This window comes from Cydia fagiglandana, chromosome Z, assembly GCF_963556715.1.
Source record: "Cydia fagiglandana chromosome Z, ilCydFagi1.1, whole genome shotgun sequence".
In the NCBI taxonomy this organism is placed as follows: domain Eukaryota; kingdom Metazoa; phylum Arthropoda; class Insecta; order Lepidoptera; family Tortricidae; genus Cydia; species Cydia fagiglandana.
In genome coordinates, this window is record NC_085959.1 from 32,645,691 (window position 1) to 32,665,166 (window position 19,476).

The following is a 19,476-nucleotide window of genomic DNA, read 5'->3' on the forward strand; positions in this document are numbered from 1 at the left end:
GCGTGATAATGATATAGGTACGTGTTGGTTATATTTTGGGTGTAGTTTACTTTTAGTTTTTCCTATAAATAAAACTTGGGTTTCGTGGATTTTTTATTTTATTTATTTCATTGCATGTTTGAGAAAAGCACTATACATACCTCGGCGGGAAATGGGGTTGCCCGCGCTCAGACCTATCCGGCCTCGCTTCGCTCTGCCGTCTATATGTCTTCGGCCGGCAACCCCTTTCGTCCCGGCCTCTGTAGTAATGTACTATTACTTTTAACTACACATTTAGCTCTAATAATGTGGTTATAAAATAAGTAAATCCATATTAATGAATCCTCCTCCTTAGAATATCTTTTACCTTTCAATGATTTCAATGTTTTTTTTTTTACTATAGGGAAATTTATTTTTGTAGATACGATCAAAATTTATGAAGCGATCCGCGAGCTATGAGTTCATAAATGTTTACATCTCGATATACCTGACTGCCAGTTACTTAGCATCTTGGCAGACTAAGGGACTGTTTATCACAATGGTATTGTTTTCTTCTAACATACGTTAAACGAATTTAAAACACATTTAAGATAAATTAAATCTTATTTAAATGTAGGCAATAATGTTACTTCATACATTTTTAATTACTTATGCGCTTCTTTTAAAGGCCACTATTATGTTGCCTATTTTTTTTGTGTTGTATGGCTAAAGCTCTTATTTATCTTTACACTTTTTCATTCCTTCTTTTTAATGTGATTCACTCAATTTAAAATATATCATGAGCATGCGGATCAGCCTTGAGTGAGTGGAACCTTTCAGACTATTGTGTGATGTGTTTTCACTACACCTATTTCATACTTGGAATAAAAATAAACATATATTCTTGTGCATATATAACATCGGTCCTTATACTCACTATTTCAGAAGCTCATACCATGTCACGTACACTACAAGTCAATTCATAAGAGCACGAGATTTTTAGAAAAACCTACAAGTTAAAAAAGCTGTGCTTGTAACACCTAAAACCAAAAAACATTACTTTTAGAAGTAGTATACAAGATGAATATATTGTTCACAGAGAGTCAAAGCCGGAACGGCCGAGAGGAAGCGGGAGCGACGACGGGCGCGGAGGCGGAGCGTGGCGCGGAGAGCTCGCCGCCCGCCGGCCTGCGCGTGCACAACGCGCGCCTGCGCTCGTGCGGGCGGAAACTTCCTCTCCTTATACCCAAGGTATGGACGGTGGATCTTACCCCGACCTTCGTTGATATTCTGATCTCGCGATAGGTACCTTCACTATTTCGCTATTAAGAACACAACACTTATACAGTAAAAGCCTAGGTATTGGTCAAGCGCCCAGTTAGTAGCACAGAAAATATGTTTGGCGGCCGTTCATTGTTAGCGGAGTTAATTTATTATCAATCGCTGGAGTCAACAGAGTTCAAATGAGTAAATATATTAGAGTACATTTCGGTGTACCAGACGTTTAAAGTGTGTCGTATTTTGACAGAACGGCGGGAACAGAAGTGAGCCCGAGAGCGGTGGTGACTCGGTGCTGACGCCCGGCACAGAGCGCCGGCTCGAGGCGCTCCCCGCCATGCTGGGGGCGCCCACCTACGACGTCTACCTCGGCGGCACCTTCCCGGTATGTATGACAACGAGCGGGTCGGACAGCGGTGGCGACGTAGGTGATTGGGAGGATGTAGAACATTTAATTACGACTATTTCACGCAAGTAAAGTTATTTCCTGGAATATAGCAGAACATTTTGTATTCTGAGGGTGATTCCCAGTTCGATTGCGGGTAAAGTCGCAGACAAACGTTCAAAGATACCCAGTTTTTATGGGTGTTATGCCGACAAACATTTATTATAACATTCAACTTACATGATAACATGTCATTGGATAATTTAAGCCTTCATTTGCCTCCAAAAACTATGCTGTCTTAAGATCGGTTTTCCTAGGATAGCGGTGCCGTCATATAGCCGACGACTCCATACTAAATAATACGGCTAAATATGGATGTCGTAGTATTTGTATGAAGCTATATGACGGCAGCGCTATCCTAGGAAACCAGACCATTATGCTCTGAGCATTATGACCTTTAGGGATGTAAAAGTTACGTTGGTTTTCATTCACACTTCCTGTGAATTATGAAGTATATGATTTGAATATAATAGTGGCTAAAGTAATATCAAATGGTCAAAACACTTAAAATATATTAATTTTAATATTTTTTTATGAATGCCTTTTTAAGTAAGTATAATTAAAATCAAGAATTCATGGCCCCGTAATACTTATAAATAATCATAGTAGTCTGACAACGACTTATTTAGAATCGTTTGTACTATTTGCTCATATTTTATTTTAGACCATTGAACTATGTAGGTGTGATACAACTTCCGTTCGTTCACTTTTACGCATCAGGCTATGCAAATGACTCACAAGTTTACGGTCAACAGGGAAACATTTTCGGCTTTATAACAATTATAACATATACAGTAGAGTCCGGTTATAACGACGCCCAAGGGACCGCTGATATTACGTCGTACTAACCGGACGTCGTACAAAACGAACTGCCAGTTTTAATATATTTTTTTAGTCAAAATAATTACATAATTTTGTATTTATTAATACTTATGCGACAATCAAAGAAAAAAGAAAACATTTCTTTTAAAATATTTTTTTACGTTAGTATTACGTTACGAGTCGTAATACTTACGACACCTTGTCAAAATGGAGAGACTTGTGTGTTTAGTTAGAAGAAGCCACTTTTCAAGATACGCGTACTCACTCGTCATCCGCAAATTACTCGAATCCCGTAAAATAAAGTCGTAATTCTTGGGGATCTAATCAAGATGACGTTTTTTTATCACACAGTTCCGATGGCCACCTCCTGTGTCCATCATCAGATCAGCTCGAGGGTACCTACTAAAATATTGCATTGTTACCCAACTTACATAATTATGTATGTGAAGTTTAAGCTTAATTGAATATGGGGAATTTAATTGGGTTTTATTTAGTTTGCAAGTTTACGAAAAGTCACATGATTATTTCATCTTGGTCCGTATAGGCAAAAGGGGGAGGGAAGTTGGGTGCGCGAGACGGAGTAAGCTTCTTACCCATAATTTATTTGTAAAAACTACATCGCTCGTCGTTGTAACCGGACTTGACGGACGGATTTTGTGTCAATTTCCGTCGTTAAAAGCGGTCGGTCGTTATAAGCGGAGTCGTAATAAACGGTTGTACTTTCATAGTAGCTTGTACTAAAACCAAACAAGTGCTTATACTTACGTCGCTATAAGCGGTTGGTTGTTATATGCGAAGTCGTACTAACCGGACTCTACTGTAGTTAAATCGATAGAAAATTTGTAAGTAAACTATGTCATAAATAGTTAAAATTAAAACATTTCATGGTATTTTGAAGAAAAATCTTCTGGCCGAAGAGACATTTTCAATCTTTTTCGAGGCCGCACTAATGTAGTCGTAAAATGCTCTCCCAGTCACATATATTATATTCCTAATTATAGTAAAGTTTTAGTAATTTATTCGAAGAGACTCACATTTCCCGGCAATAAATCGAACTATGCCCAGAAAATGTTAATCGCACCTTGTTGTTGGCTTGTGGATGTTACTATGGCGTAGTTAGGCTATATAGCCTGGTTAGATCCTAGTCAAAATTTTGCGCTTGTAAATTTGAAACTTTTATTTCTATAAGAGTTTAAAACTCGAATTTAATTTGTACTTGCACATACTTGTACAACGCGGGGAATTACGAGGATAAATGGGTCATGCATCTCTCAGAAGTGTTTAAATAATCCTGTGGGGAAAAGTTGACAGTATATTTTATGCAAAGTGTATACATACTGGTATATGACGTACTGTTTTCTTTTTAACTAAAATAATAAAAAATAAGGGTTATCATTTTCCCTGAAGTCACTTAATTACTTATGTAGAGATAATTAATAATTTGTAATCGTTGTGACAGTCCGGCACCCGTCCCGACGAGACGCTGCGCCGCGAGGGCTACACGTACATAATGCCGCGGCCGAACGACTACGCGCGCATGTACTCGGCGCCGGCGCGGCGCTCGGCGCCCGCACACCCCGAGTCGCCGCGGCGCGACAAGAAGCCGCGGCCCATGTCGCCCGACCCATCCGAGGACGTGACGCTGCGCTCGCGCGACACGGAGTCCGTGACCGCGCCCGCCGGCGACCGCCTCAGTGCCAGCGACTTCTACAACGTCACCGATGACGTCACGCCGCAGCCCTTCAAAGGTACTCCTCTACCATATCAGAGAAAATTTTGCTGATGGTCGTTACTCTTAGGTACACGAATTCTTCCACTACGAATTATTATTAATAAAATATATACCCATATATAATTTATGTTATTAGACAATTAAAATGTTGGATCGGTCGTAAATTATACTAATTACATCATAAAGTCTTTCGAACTAATTAACCTTTTGACCGTCAATGACGGCAACTGACGAGCGCGGCTACAGCCCAAAGTCAACCTTCGTGCATTCCAGCAAGGTTCACGATGACGCGCACTATACGCGTGGCGTTCAAAAGGTTAAAAAAAAAACTCATTTCTTGCCGTTGAGTCACGTAAAACGTTTGTACCGGCTAATTTGCTCATTAAGTAGGAATAAACAAGTAATAGAGAACGATGGTGTCATCATCACTGCTTACTAATGAGGAAAATCGGCGGAAAACGCGAAATGTTGTTTATGATGGACATAAAAATAGGTTGTAGATATATTGTGACATTTACAAATAAATATACATTAGGTTATTGCGCCGACTGTATTTCTATGATTACTGGACGTGTTTGCGCATAAACTTTGCAGCCCACTGAAATCTCATATAAAGGAACGACCGTTATGGTTGACAATGTTGACAGAAGATAAAGGTATAATTATAATGATAGATGCTTGTGGGTTGGAATGGTTATGCGTAATTACGGTCTATTCAAATCTAAAATTAGAAATGATCATTGATTGTTAAATTGACCTGCCAGGTTGTGTCATTTAGCTAAGAGATGACAGTAGCCCTACGCATAAAATATTTAAATGTGATGATGTACCTTCTAACAGGCAAAAAAATTAAGAAAACCCGATCTGACAAACCTAAATAAAATAGTAGTTTATACGTAGGCTGTTCCATAAGTCTTGCAATGGAAGGAATCTAACAAGCTTTGACATGTATGCCTGAGCGTATGGTTATCTGCCACTAATTACAAGTTCTTACATGATGTGTTTGTTGAGCCTGCCAGCAGTGATATTCGTTAAATAGATCGAAACAATTGTGAAAATGGCTTGTCTTGGTAACCGCGAGTACAGAGTGATTTTCTATTATAATTTCAAACGTGGATTATCTTACCAAGAGTGCCACGAGGAAATGTTCGGTGCCTTTGGTAAAGAGTGCCCTTCCCTTTCTACCGTATTCAGGTGGTAAAAGGAATTTCAAAGAGGCAACTATAATTTAGACGACGACGAAAGACCGGGCCGACCCATTATGAGCAGGACCCAAGAAAACATAGACGCTGTTAGAAAACTGATAACTATTAATAGGCGAATTACGCGCAGACAGATTGAGGAGATTCTCCACATTAGTAAATCAACACTTAATTCAATTTTACACCAAGACCTAAAAGTTAAAAAGTTATGTTCTCTCTGGGTCCCTCATCTGGGCAGTTGGCACTTCCACCATGATAACGCTCCTGCTCATCTAGCGATCAGAACTCAGGAGTTTTTGGAGCAATCGGGGCTTACTGTGCTGTACCATCCGTCTTATAGCCCCGACCTTGCACCGTGCGATGTTTGATACATGGTTTGAACGCATATATAAGTGTATTAATAGTGATGGTTTTTATTTTGAAAAAGCTTAATAAGAAGTTACACTTTTGCAAGACTTATGGAACAACCTACGTACAATCGTGATTTATACTACTACTACTACTGTTACAGCTTTTCAGTCGAGTACCGTGTTAACCGACCGAGTACCTTATTGGGTACGAGATAGAAAAGCTTGATTATATTACTATTGTATAAAATACTTTTTTCTACGCGTCAACAAAATAATACTTACTAAACAAACCAAAAGTATACAGCTACGATATGCGAACAGCCGCGATACCTTCATACTCGTACGCGCCCAGGCCGCCGGGCACATTGCCCGCCTAAGCTAAAAAGCGGTATTTGCATTAAATTTTCATTGAAAATACGTCCTTTTAGCTTAGGATGGCAGATTGTGTAAGTCTCATAATTTTGATGAATGAACTGACTTCGGTTTGGTAGGAACGTTCGATGAGGACCAGTTGCTGGGGTCGCGCGTGCTCGTGTTCTCGATCAGCGCGGAGGCGCCGTGCTTCGCGACCATGGTGCTGGCGGCGCACTACATGGGCCTGCAGACCTCCAAGACGGTGCTCATCGTGCAGCCCATGGACCCTGCCGCCTCGCATCCGGTATATACTTTCATTACCATATACCATGTTTCATTGGGTCTGTACCGTAATGGTCGTCTTTGGCCAAATATAAATTTCTGAAATAAAAAGGTTAACTACTACCCTATTTGTAAAAAACTTGAAGAGAACATGCACACTAAGTTAAAGAGATTTTTTTTTTCGATTTAAAGTCGATTCAAAAACCATGTTTCATCATCATGGTAAATAATGTTGTTGGTATTTTACATTACAGTACAGCAAAGTAGCCGTGCAGGATTACAACCGAGGGCGGACGTACTTGTCGGACCTGGCGAAGCGGGAGGGCATCCCTGTCTTCGACAACGTGGAGGCGGCCATGGCGTGCGTGCTCGCGCGCCTGCAGCCCGCCGCGTAGCGCGCGCCCCCCGACGACGCGGAGGCTGCTCGCGCGCGACCGCAGGTCGCACTCTCCTTCATGGTTGGGATCAGCTGAAGCGGAATCATGTCTGACAATCCTGGACTCGTGGAATGAGTGCAAACTATACGGGTGAATCGTTAAGCGTCGATACTTACTTCAGCAGGAGATTGTATACGTGAATAAGTGAAAATACGTAGACCGTGCTTGTCTATACGATATGCAGAGACTTCAGTATACATCACATTTTAGTTTTAATAATAACCACTTAGGTTTTAATTTTAGGAAAAAATAGGCTGACTAAACGGATTTTACGTGATTACAATCGCCTGTTGCAATGATACTGTATTTGGAATCGGTAACGACTTCTTTGATGAAGGTGGCACTCGGGTTAACAAATCTTGTTGTGTGTATGACTGTAAGCCGCACGCCTTTCGGACACATCGATTCGCGCAAAGGTCGTCGCCAAGCTTAGAATCGTTAATCCTCAACTTCAATCAGAAAGTAGATAATGTCTGGAAATGATCACGACACATCAATGATATATTTTTTATTACTTGTCGATTCGCGTTAACGAATTACGTTTATCACATTGGTTACGCCCTTTTATATGGCTAACAGTCATCTACCGCCCTCACAACATTTAGGCCGATATAAAGCTGAGTCTAATGAAGGCAACTTCATAATGTCATGAACTCATGAATCGAGAATACAGTTATCCGGCCGCTTCATGTCTGCCTACACTTAATCAATGTTACAGGTAATCTAATGTAATGAATATCTATTATTTAAACTATATAACTATTTTTATAATTTCAAACAATTGGAATCTCATGTATTGTGTTGTCCTTTTTTATGTGCAAATGTCCATTTGTGTTATTCGTTATATTTGTATAGTCCGATTCTCACGCTACATGAAGCAGCTAGTATCACAAATTATGTAATCCAACTCATCACAAATAGTATCCATCACGGAACGTTGTTGGCGACGAAGTCTCACCCTGCGTGTACTTATTAATTACAAGTTTAGTTTAGTACAAAGATTGTCTCTCTTTAATTTAGGCACTCTCTATTGTATTATACCTATTACATTATTTTGTAATGCATAGGAATAGGCACTGAATTTTTAATGCAATTGTACTAAGAACATGTGAGCGAGTATGAAAGGCGACGGTTTTAAAAGGTAGTGAGGATACAAGGATACAACAAATCTCTGTGATTAATTTGTTTAGAAAAATATAATATTATTTTGAATTTTCAATGCATAAGCTTAGTTTAGTAGTAATGTAAGATTGTTCGTCGGGAAAAGATCCGACAGCGCATTAATGTAATCCGTGCGACGTGTCCACCACTCGGTGCACGGCCGGCCAGCTGTCGTCCATCAACACCGAGCACGGCTTATCGCTTCGGCAACAGGCGCGGTCCAGGTGGCGATGGCGACAGCGCGGCGCGGGCACTGGCGACGCACTCGCGTTGGCCTACGTGTGTACAAACGGTAGGTACTGACGTCGTGCGTAAGGTATATGCCATAATGGTCTCGTCGCATCATGGGAATCTATTTGGAAAAGCGGTAATAAAAGTACAAATCATCTTGCTCACGTAGCAAAGTAAATGTTGTAAATTTTCAAGTGGGAAATTAAGAAATATCGATTTACTGTAATCGGTATAACACCTTATACTCATTTTTATTACACCTTAGATTATTGTATTTTTAGAATTGAATATGATATGAATAATATTTAATACAAAATGGTTAAATTAATGCTTGTAATTTGATTATCACAACTCTGGGCTTTTAAAGCTTATAAAGCCTCCTTTCCAAGCCTAATCTAGTAACTAGTATGTATAATTATTAAGAAATTAAGTTTTAAAATTTTGACCCACTGTCACTAAAACTATTACAATTTGATATATTTCAGCAAAAAACATTTTGCTAGTCACACTACCCATAACATGTATCAGTACTTTATAACATTATCTGATAGTACAAATATCTAATTTATAGAAAATGATAAAAATTATATATAATTTTATGCCATGTACGCTTATTTTAAACTAATTATTATGTAAATAGAGGAATTTGTAATCACTGCCGTGTTTTATTGTTTACCTGTGTGCAAGAGCGATTAGATTACAGGCGCCATCAGATATATCAGAGCGGCCAAGGTGTTCTCAATATCTGAACGCGCGCTCTATCGCCTTGACAATAAAGGCGTGCTCAGATATTGGTGAGCACCTTGGCTGCTCCTATATATCTGATGGCGACTGTACGAGAAGTGCCAGCGAATCCAGCGATACAAAGTTCTAATCTGGCAAGATCGTAGTCATACGTGATCACTGATCATACCAATATTGACATACTTATTTTAGGTATCTATAATTGGCGCGAACACAGTGCTACCAATGCTATACCAATTAAAACAGATAAACCACTTTTACTATCTAAAATCTAGGCGACCATCGACCAACTTTTCCTTTGATGTAATATATGATTATATAACGAAAAAGTGTAAACAAACAAAATTGTTTACTGTCGGTGCCTACGCAATTTGACTAGGCAACCTTTGCAATATGTCAATATGAATACTATCTATTATTTATATCTTATCATTATAACGTATCTTGGACCATTGAATATTGAAGTTACTATAGGTAGGTACAAAAATAAAAACATGAATTCGGATACCAATATAAATTAAATGAATTCGACCATACACCTCTCAAAAAGTGTAGGTACTTTAGTAGGTAACTGTACATTTTGAGAGGTATTTTATTTGGTCGCATTTGTAAATAAGTCGCAGAACCGCTTGAGATAAAATATGGAAGAGACATAGTTTGATGCTCGAGGAAGGACATTGGATAGTTTTTGTAGACGAAGTCACGGTCAGAAGCTAGTATAGTCTGACACAAAAGAGTAGAAATTAAAAAGTGGCAATACTGTAAAGCTAATGTTGTCCCGTTTTTTTATATAGATTGATTTGAAAGGGATGACACTACAATATTGCCACTTTTGAATTTAATCACTACGTGGTATACCGACCCTTCATGGTTTATGTAAATAATGTTGTTTTAAATCTATAAAACTCGTATGTACCTCGAACAGTAGGTAATGCGTCAAGACTGCGTAGCAACGTATTTTCTTAGAAAAGTATTAATTCGTTTCCAGAATTCACGGGACCGGGCTGATTATAGTTAAAATACGAGAATAAATGTCAACTAATTTTATTCTAGCATACCAATTGTACTACCTATTATAACACGATTTAATTTCCAGTAACCACATTATTCACAACACCATATAAAAACATTGTCACAATGTTAAAAAACTGTCATTTTCCGTTTATCTTTTCTGTGGTTTTGTTCCTTAGCTATTAGTTGCTCTTTTCTTTTCAAATTGTTCAGTTCTGCATTCTTTTCAATAATCTGTGAGTTAATTCGCTTGAAGCCTTCGGAGCCCGCTGAATGTCTGCACAGGGAGCTGTGTAACTTGCTTATTTCCTTTTCAATCTTCTTCGTGTCTTCTGTTATTTTAAATTGTTCTATACTTAAGTCTTTGCTCGAAGATTGCTTAATGTCGATTGCAGGCGGCGCTGTTTCTTGTTTAGATTGGTCACCAAGGGTTTTGTTGATGAAATTAAATACGTTTCTTCTTTCTTTTTCCTGTTCCCGTTCGTAGGCTCTTTTATTACGTTCCTCTTCCTTTTTTTGCAATCTTTTTAGTCTTTGCTCTACCTGCGTGATTAAAAATGAATATTAGTAGACAACTAAAGGCCCTAGTTGAGTCTAGTACAGTCAGCAGCAGAAGTCGCTATGCACTCCAGGTGCTCAAAGAGAGGTAAACGTTTAAACTGTCAAAAAGTTGTTGACTGTCATGGTAGTATTTACTTGTGAGCGCTCAACGTGTCACAAATATGTTAACAGTCGCTATTCATTAATTTCTACACTTACAACAAGTCATTGATACCTTAGCTGTCAAAAAACCAATGGTATCTAAGCGGTCAACGTGTCAAATATATCTGAACAATATGGAAAAATAGACTTTAAAGCATACAAGTATGGTCGAATATTGAATAAAAGATAGCCATGCTAATTTCAGGTAAAGCGTTTTGACAATCATCGAAAGCAGTACAGTCTTGTCATCACATACATCTATCTCACGTTTTGCCCTTCAACCATTTGACAGGAGCCTTTCGGTCAACTTACTGCAAACTATTTCTTTTAACAGAATCGTCAAGACGAATGACACATAGCAAAAGCTAACTGAAGACGAATTTAGAGCCAATTGTCAAGGCACGTCGTGGTCTCAGTAACAGGCGTTTGCTTTTCAAAGCAGAGACTGCGGGTTCAAATCTCAGTCGTACGCACCTAGAGATTACAGCTTTTTTTTTTTGTTTTTTTTGGGTTTCATTTCTTTTATTAATTTGTGTCTTCTGGTTTTATGTTAATTTCGCATTAGTTTATATAATTTTTGAAGATAATGTCACATGTAGCGTATGTACGACTTTCTATCAGGACGTTGTAGGTTTGAACCCGCAGTGGGCGTTACTTAGATTACTCCTGTGCGGAATGCCATTTGATATTTACTACTCAAAAATCACGTTTGTTGTATGGGAGCCCCACTTAAATCTTTATTTTATTCTGTTTTTAGTATTTCTTGTTACTTATAATAGCGGCAACAGAAATACATCATTTGTGAAAATTTCAACTGTCTAACTATCACGGTTCCTGAGATACAGCCTGGTGACAGACGGACGGACGGACGGATGGATGGACAGACGGACGGACAGCAGAGTCTTAGTAATAGGGTCCCGTTTTACCCTTTGGGTACGGAACCCTAAAAATGCTGGTCTCTTCGAAAACTGACTAAATTGAGACCTACAAAATCGATATCTAAATAGAAATAATTAGGGATGTACCGACTAGTCGCCGACTAGTCGGGAAAGCCGACTATCCGGCCACATTTGTAGTCGGCGACTAGTCGGCAAAAATGGCCGATTAGTCGGCACTTTATTAGTGAAAGAATACCATATGTTTTATGTTTATTTTACTAAAATACCTATACAGGATGCATACGAAAACTTTTGTTCATAAATAATAGACCGTTTGATCGTTATCGTATGTTGGTGGGCTGGCGTTTTTCTCTACAGGTCGATCTCAACTGATTCTCGTGTAATTTCATGTGCAAGTTCGACAGTTAATTATTTTTATTGCTATTCAGTTTTTCAGTATTTTTTCAGTGCTGTTCAGTTTTTTTTTAATGGTAGAGCCATGAGGAACTATTAATGTTATTGCAAAATTTAGAGACTTAGACAGGGCTCGTGAGGGCTAGACGTTGCTCGTGAAGACGCTGACCACAGGGGATAGGTTCTTAACTGGCGACTTCATACGGGAAATAGAGCCTTGGAAATACCTCCTACAAGCTGTACTGACGGTCTGCTCAGGATCGTAAAATAAAAGACCTAAAGACAGAAATTGAATGAGGATTCTTGTGATAGGTCTTTGAACCTGTAGAGAACACCTTTTAGCCAAGCTAATATGATGATTAGCGCAACAAAAGGAGCAAAACTATTGTTTTTCACCTGAACTTATACGAAACTAATGATCTGGCCGACTAGCCGACTAGTCGGCCGACTAATCGGCCATTCGAGCGCCGATTAGTCGGCTAGTCGGCTAGTCGGCCAAATCAATAGTCGGTACATCACTAGAAATAATCTTAGTTTTATTTTTCAAAACGTTCGGGGTTCGATTCCCGAACTGAGTACACATTTTTTTTAATGTATGAATGCAGTTTTTCGTGTTACTAAAATCGATGACATGATTCCTAAGAAGAGATCGGTGCGGTGTATATCTTATAGTATCATATTTTCCCATACTGGCCGATCTAAATGGGCCACCCTGTATAGTATATTTTACTACAATAAGTGGGCTAAATAAATATATTAACATAGGTATATAATATGATCAACAGTTTGGAAGAACAGCCGCATATGACAGTTAAAATAAAAAAACCGATCATTCTAGTAGAACCTACTTATTTATTGTATAAGTTTGACACTTAACGATAACATACTTCTTTAAGAAAGGAGGTGTCAATTCGTAGTGCTACAGTATTTATTTTAAAGTTAAACAGATAAAGTGTTGATGCTTAGTTACCATTGAAATAACAACTGCTTAGCAACTGGTGGCACCCTGGCTGCTGACGTACGTGATTGGCAGTGCGTATAGGTATTAATGACAGCAGCTTGAATTTGATTGCTTAGTTACCACTGACTTTTTAACCGTTATTGTCATTGTGATTAAATAAGGATGTACAGTGTTAAAGAAAAACTCAGAAGTTAAGGTATTTGTGACGAACTGAAAGCCTACGTGAAAATGACATCTTAGATGTCCTTATTTTTGTGACGATTGAAGTGTATATGTTTTCTTGGACACCTTGCCCGCTCAGGTATATCTGCTGCTGACTGTATAATAAGGACCGGTACAGACTGACTGCAATCATACTGAAACTTGAATGGGAAATGTACGCCAAAGTTGCAGTTGGCATGTAGTCGACGTACAGTTCCCATACAAATTGCAATCGGGTTGCAGTCCATCTGTATCGACCCTAAGATGAATGAAAAAACGAAAACTGAATCTCGTGGCAGGACAAGTATATATTTCAGTCGGTCGAAACAACGAGGGGTTTTATTATAATATTGCCTAAACATTTGATATGATATGACACAGATAGTCGGTGCTTTTGTAGTGAAATGTTACCACATTGATAAGAACTAAGCGTCTATTAACAAGAACTTCATAAGTTCACCTTAAGAGGATCCTGAGCGGCGAGTTTCTCTGAGAGCGCCATGCAGTGATCGAGGCTGCGGCCGCGCGGCACGGCGCGCGCCTCCACGGGCCGCACGCGGCCCTCGCCCGCCGCGCCCAGCCCCGCGCCCGGCACATAGCCCATCGCCAGCATCAGCTTCGACCCTATGCCCTGTTAAACATCGTAGGTATATTAAGGACGAAGGACCAGTTGCACCAACCACAATTAACAGATTGATCAACGTCAAGCAGCTGAGAACATTGAAACTTTCCATACAATAAAATTTAGCGAACGCTAAACTAAAACGGTGACTGACAGTTTGGTGCAACCGACCCTTAGTAATGCTTATTTACAAGGTACGAGCTTCTCGGAATACGATTTTTGCCATAGAGGTATGATAATGACAGAAATATCCTTTTGGACCCAGATTTTGCTGCCGATTGAACTTTTCTTTCGATAAGACTCGGAGTATTTAAGACTGAGTCGTCCGTCCAGTGGCGCCTTCATTAACGGAATTGTGTTTTTAATTCTAATTAAACCAATTAATTTCTGTTTAAATCAGTATATCAATATTGTTGCCCTACTTATTCCCCAATTTTTTTTTCAATGTGATATAGTCTTGCATTACTTTCGACTTGATCACCTAAACGGACCCAATTTATTTAACATTATCTTGAAAAGAAGTACAAATGTCGAATTTACTTACTCTAGTATGTCGTTCCCATTCGCCCATGGCAGGAGCGTTGTTTTCTAGGCTCTTTTCAACCAAGAGCGCTCTAGTGCCGTCGTCCGGCCGCGGCGCCTTGCTCTCGGGGTACTCCGTGTCGCTCAGGCTTTCGTCAGAGTCCGAGTCTGAATCATCCACTGAAAATGTTACAGAACCCATGGTTAAGATTATCCAATCCAAAATCCCCTTTTTCGTATTGTCATACTGACATATATGCCAATTTTAAATAGCTGGCAAGTAGCACCACAGTAAATACAGTAATGATCATAGCCAGTCGGGGTCGGGACCATTGGAGGCCTCATTGTAGCCTAAATTAAATGCGCTAAGTACATACCTACGTGTCCTTAGCGCTTCCTCGTAGGGAAGGCCGGTAAAAAGTAAAAAACTAAACATAGATAGCGCTCTCGACTATGGTACAATCGCCTGCGCTCTCGGTGTTCCACCCTTAGGGCGATACTCGTTTGAACGCCTTTACAGCATTTGCAGGTAGCCAGGTAGCCGCTCGGTTGCAAGGATTAAGGCATTTTTTTCTTAACTGGAACACCGCGAGCGCAGGCGATTGTACATTATAATGTAGCTCTGCTCTTACCAGTCAAAGGGAACATCTCTTCGAAATTGACCAAACACTCGTCGCCACATTTCCTCTTTTCTCCAGTTTTGACACCACTCTCGAGTTTCACCATACATGTCCTCTTCTCTTCGTCAACGCTTTTCACAACTGCTCTATGCCATAAGTGGTATTTCTCACTCGACTTCTTTGTTAAACTCGTGTCCTGCACATGTATACACGTTATAAGTATCTAGGATTTAGGATTGATGGTTTGACGGTTTGTTTCATCACCAAGTTATATAATAAGGATGGAAGTAGGTATACAAACCTCACCATCCGGTGGCTTTAACTTTAAAAGGACCCTGCTGCCAACTTTTATGCTATCAAAATCTGGTTCAATTGCCTCTTTCAAATTGGATAAGTGTACGATGGATCCATGAGAATATCTGGAAATTAAATTATGATTAGCAAAGGGTATCAACCAGAAAGTAGCTGTACTGTTTTTTTTCTTTTACACTGACTCACCTACATTGTTCATCATCGAATCGGCATTCGCCATCTAGATAGAACGGGCATGGCAGCATCTCAGCGTGAGTGGGATGCGTAAACAACACGCGCACCTGGCGAATAAGTGGTTAGACAGTGTTATAAGGGGAGCGTTGTACAGGTTTTTAACAAAACCACGATTTTTGAATCAGCAGTGCTGCCAGCGAAAAATGCTTAGCGATTCAGTTCCCTGCTTAACTCCAACAAAGCATTAATACTAATGCAAAAAACAAACCTGAAGATCATTAAACTGGTCCTCGTCCTGTCTTGGCACCACTGAGCTGACCATTGCATTGTGAAGGCTGGGTTGTCCTCCCCACTTGTGTGTATGGTACACTGCACACTTCATGCCAAGTAAAGTTGCTAGTTCATCCTGTATATAAAAGAACAATGAATAATACTTATTTAGCAATGTAATGTAATAAGCCCTTGAATACTGAAGCCTACTTACCTCAATATCACTTTCATCTCCACTGTCTTTTGATGTCACAGCATCCTTAGAGCTCCCAGGCTTTTCTTGTGATGTATCTTCTTCATAAGCACCACTTGCTGCCATTTCTTTCTGTAAACAATTTTAGTACACATTTATAAGCATTTAGAATTCCTTATCCCATTGTTGCTTTGTATTGTAGACAAGCAGCAGGAACATGTAAGGACTAATAGTTATTTCTAATAGCCTAGGAGCCTGAAAAGTAAGAAGTAGAAATTGTTGAAGTTTTGACTTAATTATTTGAGTCTCTCAAACTCAAGCCAACACTGATTGTGTTGATGAATATATAATTGTGATTCCCAATTTAGGCAAGTAATATGTACTCAATTTTTAAGTAAGTAAAGTAAATTTGCAAGTGCTTATACATGACAACCACAAAGACTTAACCTTAACCTTTGCCCATACTTACCCACCATACAAATTATTTGCAAAAAAAGTTTTTATTCTTGTATTTTTACATTGTGTTGGGTTTCATTTGTTCGAAAATTGAATGAAACAAAAGAAACTTTGTATGCTTTAATGAAGGATAAAAATTACAGTGTAACAGAGTGTACATTGTATTTTACCATCATGCTCTGCGATTGTTGCACCATTTAGGGTCTTACGCCCACTTGCACCATCCCTCTAACCCGGGGTTAAGCGGTTAAACCGTTAACCTAGTGTCAAATTGTATGGGTAACCATGGCAACCCTGGAACCCATGCAATGGTGCAAGTGGGCCTTAGCTAAATTGGTTGTTCAATACTTATGCTATAAATAAATAAATATTATAGGACATTTTTACACAAATTGACTAAGCCCCACAATAAGCTCAAGGCTTGTGCTGTGGGTACTCAGACAACGATATATAATATAATAATATAGCCTTTATTTCTATTTTAAATACATATTTACATTAAAAGATATTTAATAATTTTCATCATCATCATCTCAGCCATAAGACATCCACTGCTGAACATAGGCATTAATAATTTTAATTTTGTTTTATTTTTATTGAGGTGCTCAGTGTCGGGCAAAGGCCTCCTCATATATATAATATATAAATACTTACATAATTATTATTATTATTATTATAGCCTTATATATTCCATATTCTTTTTTAGTATGGCTTTGTATTTTTAGAACTATTTTTTTTTTTTTTTAATTATTATTATTTATTTTTTTTAATTTATTTATTTATTATTTATTTTTTATTTGTTTATATGGATCCCTCTCTGGGTGAAGGCCTCCTCCAGTTTTTTCCAACTTTCTCTGTCTTCTCCTGTCTCCATCCAGTGTTTTCCGGCTATTTGGGTAATGTCTTCAGACCAGCGTTTCTTCGGCCTGCCGGGGGGACGTTTTCCGTGTGGTCCCTTCCATTTTGTGGTTTGTATGGTCCACCTTTTGTCTGTCATGCGAGCTACATGGCCAGCCCAGTTCCACTTAAGCTTGAGAGCATGGGTAAGAGCGTCGGTTACCTTGGTTTTTTCTCTGATTCTTGTGTGTCGTATTTTGTATATTTTCCGCAGCCCCATCATACTTCTCTCCATAGCTCTCTGCGTAGTTCTTATTTTTTCCTTCACTTTGTTGGTGTATACCCATGTTTGTGAACCATAGACTAGACATGGCAGGAGACAGGTGTCACTCACCACCTTTTTTAATGTCATGCTGTAGTCTCCCTTCATAACTTCTTTCAGAGACCAGTACTTCTTCCAGGTTATAGTTGATCTTCTGATAACCTCTTCTTCGTTGCTGGTTTTCGAAAACTTACTTACATAAATACATAGAAAACAACCATGACACAGGAACAAATATCAGTATCATCATAGAAATAAATGCCCTTACCAGGATTAGAACCCAATCGAATATACAATTTTAGAAGGAATATAATATATAATTTAGCAAGAGCCTGAAATGGCATAACAATCCTGTGTGGTGCAGTACATTGTGTGGCACAAGGCTAAGTGACATCTTCATGCAACATTTACCTTTTCCTCCTAGAGGTAATCTTACCATGAATAGGGAATATTCATCATCCAGATCACTTTTTTCATTCTGCTGTTGGGGCTGCGTTGAGATACTTGTAATGCTTGTTTCCTTGGCAATGATGGCATCTAAGCTTTCCTGGGTGAGCTGTATTAGTTGATGCAAGTCAGACTGCAGAGCCACAAGGGATTCTCTCTCACTATCAGTCGCTTCTAATAATGCTGTATTGACCATACTCAACTGCAACAAAGATAACATTAAAATAATATTATATGTATATTAAGAAATAGTCACATAAATGCTTACTTACAATGAGCTTAAAATAGTTATTTACGACACAAGTGTGAAAAAGAGGAAATTCGAAACGAGTGGCGATCAATTAAAACACGACCGAGGGGAGTGTTTTAAATCGACACGAGTTGCGAATTACCTATTCGCACGTGTATCGTACAACGTTTTACAGTACATATGGCCCTTTAAACTTTTGACATTGCACGAAAAATGCTATTTTATGCACTAGTGCGGGAAAATAGGACCATATGTACTGCAAACTTAATTTTCAACTTATTGAGACATCTTTACACAATACCATTAACAGCTATATTTACTAATCAGTTAAGAATTTCTGCATTGTTTAATAAAATGTGTTATAATACTTACTTGCTCATTGTATTGAGTTAGAGAACTTTTTAATTCCTCCATAGTCTTATGTGGTATGATCAATTTCCAACAATACTTTAATTATCAAATTATTATATGACACAAACTAATAGCTAATGTCTAAAATATGATAATCAGGAGAAAGAAAATAAAGAAAACAAAAGTAAAAGAAGGAATAATAGGATAAGTAGCAAAATGTTCTTTGATCTGGCGGCTAGGGCCTATACCAGCAATGATGTCGAAATGGCAATAAAACATTCGCGTTTTTGAGATTTACTCTTTAATGCAATAACATAAGATAACACTACAAAATAATATCAAATTATATTTTGTTCTCAATGTATGCAATGTCTTGGTATAGTCTTGGTCGGTAATATAATTGTCAAATTTGGCACATTGACATGTCCACAGAGTACCTATTAAAGGTGCGTTCAAGTAGCGGGAATGCAGTTATTTTATGGCCAAGTTATACAGGATAACTGCACCGATTGCTTGAAATCAAATAATATAATACTCAATTGAAATCATTGAATGTTGCATAATATCCTAAATGCATTGTGTGAAGAACGGTATAAATTAGTTTGCGAGTCTAAAGTAGCTAACACACTATCGCACCGCACCAAGGTCATTGTGGGACGCACCCATAAGTAAGAGGGAGAAAGAGATATCGCTTTCTCCCTTTTACTTATGGGTGCGTCCCACAATGACCTTGGTGCGGTGCGATAGTGTGTTAGCTACTTAAAATAAGTATACCGCACCGCACAGCGACCTTGCCTTGGCTTTATGAGTGCCAAGTGCCACGCAACGGCGCACCGTGATCTTGGTGCGGTGCGGTACTTTGTTAGGCTTTAAAAGGACTATTGTAAATATCGAATTTTAGTTATCTCTCTCTCTCTCTCTATCCACTCACATTATT

The 19,476-nt window shown here is 38.8% G+C and overlaps 2 protein-coding genes across 12 annotated transcripts in view; one reads left to right on the forward strand and one right to left on the reverse strand.

Annotated features, from left to right (window-relative positions):
- Positions 1-8,907, forward strand: part of LOC134679131 (uncharacterized) — an 87,588-nt gene extending 78,681 nt beyond the window's left edge. For all 11 annotated transcript variants that reach the window (XM_063537992.1, XM_063537990.1, XM_063537985.1 and 8 more), the window contains 5 exons: positions 1,058-1,209; positions 1,487-1,621; positions 3,963-4,251; positions 6,279-6,445; positions 6,678-8,907. In XM_063537992.1, the coding sequence (XP_063394062.1) occupies positions 1,058-1,209; positions 1,487-1,621; positions 3,963-4,251; positions 6,279-6,445; positions 6,678-6,818 (884 nt within the window). In that variant the 3' untranslated portion in view covers positions 6,819-8,907. The remainder of the gene's footprint in view (positions 1-1,057; positions 1,210-1,486; positions 1,622-3,962; positions 4,252-6,278; positions 6,446-6,677) is intronic.
- Positions 8,908-10,024: 1,117 nt separating this feature from the next.
- LOC134678250 (zinc finger CCCH-type with G patch domain-containing protein) lies at positions 10,025-18,918 on the reverse strand. Its single transcript, XM_063536722.1, has 10 exons — positions 18,561-18,918; positions 17,928-18,140; positions 15,898-16,008; positions 15,682-15,819; positions 15,426-15,520; positions 15,229-15,346; positions 14,940-15,123; positions 14,330-14,487; positions 13,624-13,794; positions 10,025-10,550 (listed from the first exon to the last, which is right to left on the reverse strand). The coding sequence occupies exons 1-10, from the start codon at positions 18,600-18,602 to the stop codon at positions 10,137-10,139; spliced, it is 1,644 nt and encodes a 547-aa protein (XP_063392792.1). The 5' UTR covers positions 18,603-18,918; the 3' UTR covers positions 10,025-10,136.
- Positions 18,919-19,476: the final 558 nt, after the last annotated feature.

Coding starts and splice junctions, on each gene's coding strand:
- LOC134678250 (XM_063536722.1), bottom strand. CDS start 18,602: ATGGAGGAATTAAAAAGTTCTCTAACTCAATACAATGAGCAA. Junction 14,488..14,939: donor AGAGATGTTCCCTTTGACTG/GTAAGAGCAGAG, acceptor TAACATTTTCAG/TGGATGATTCAGACTCGGAC. Junction 13,795..14,329: donor AATGGGAACGACATACTAGA/GTAAGTAAATTC, acceptor GATGTTTAACAG/GGCATAGGGTCGAAGCTGAT.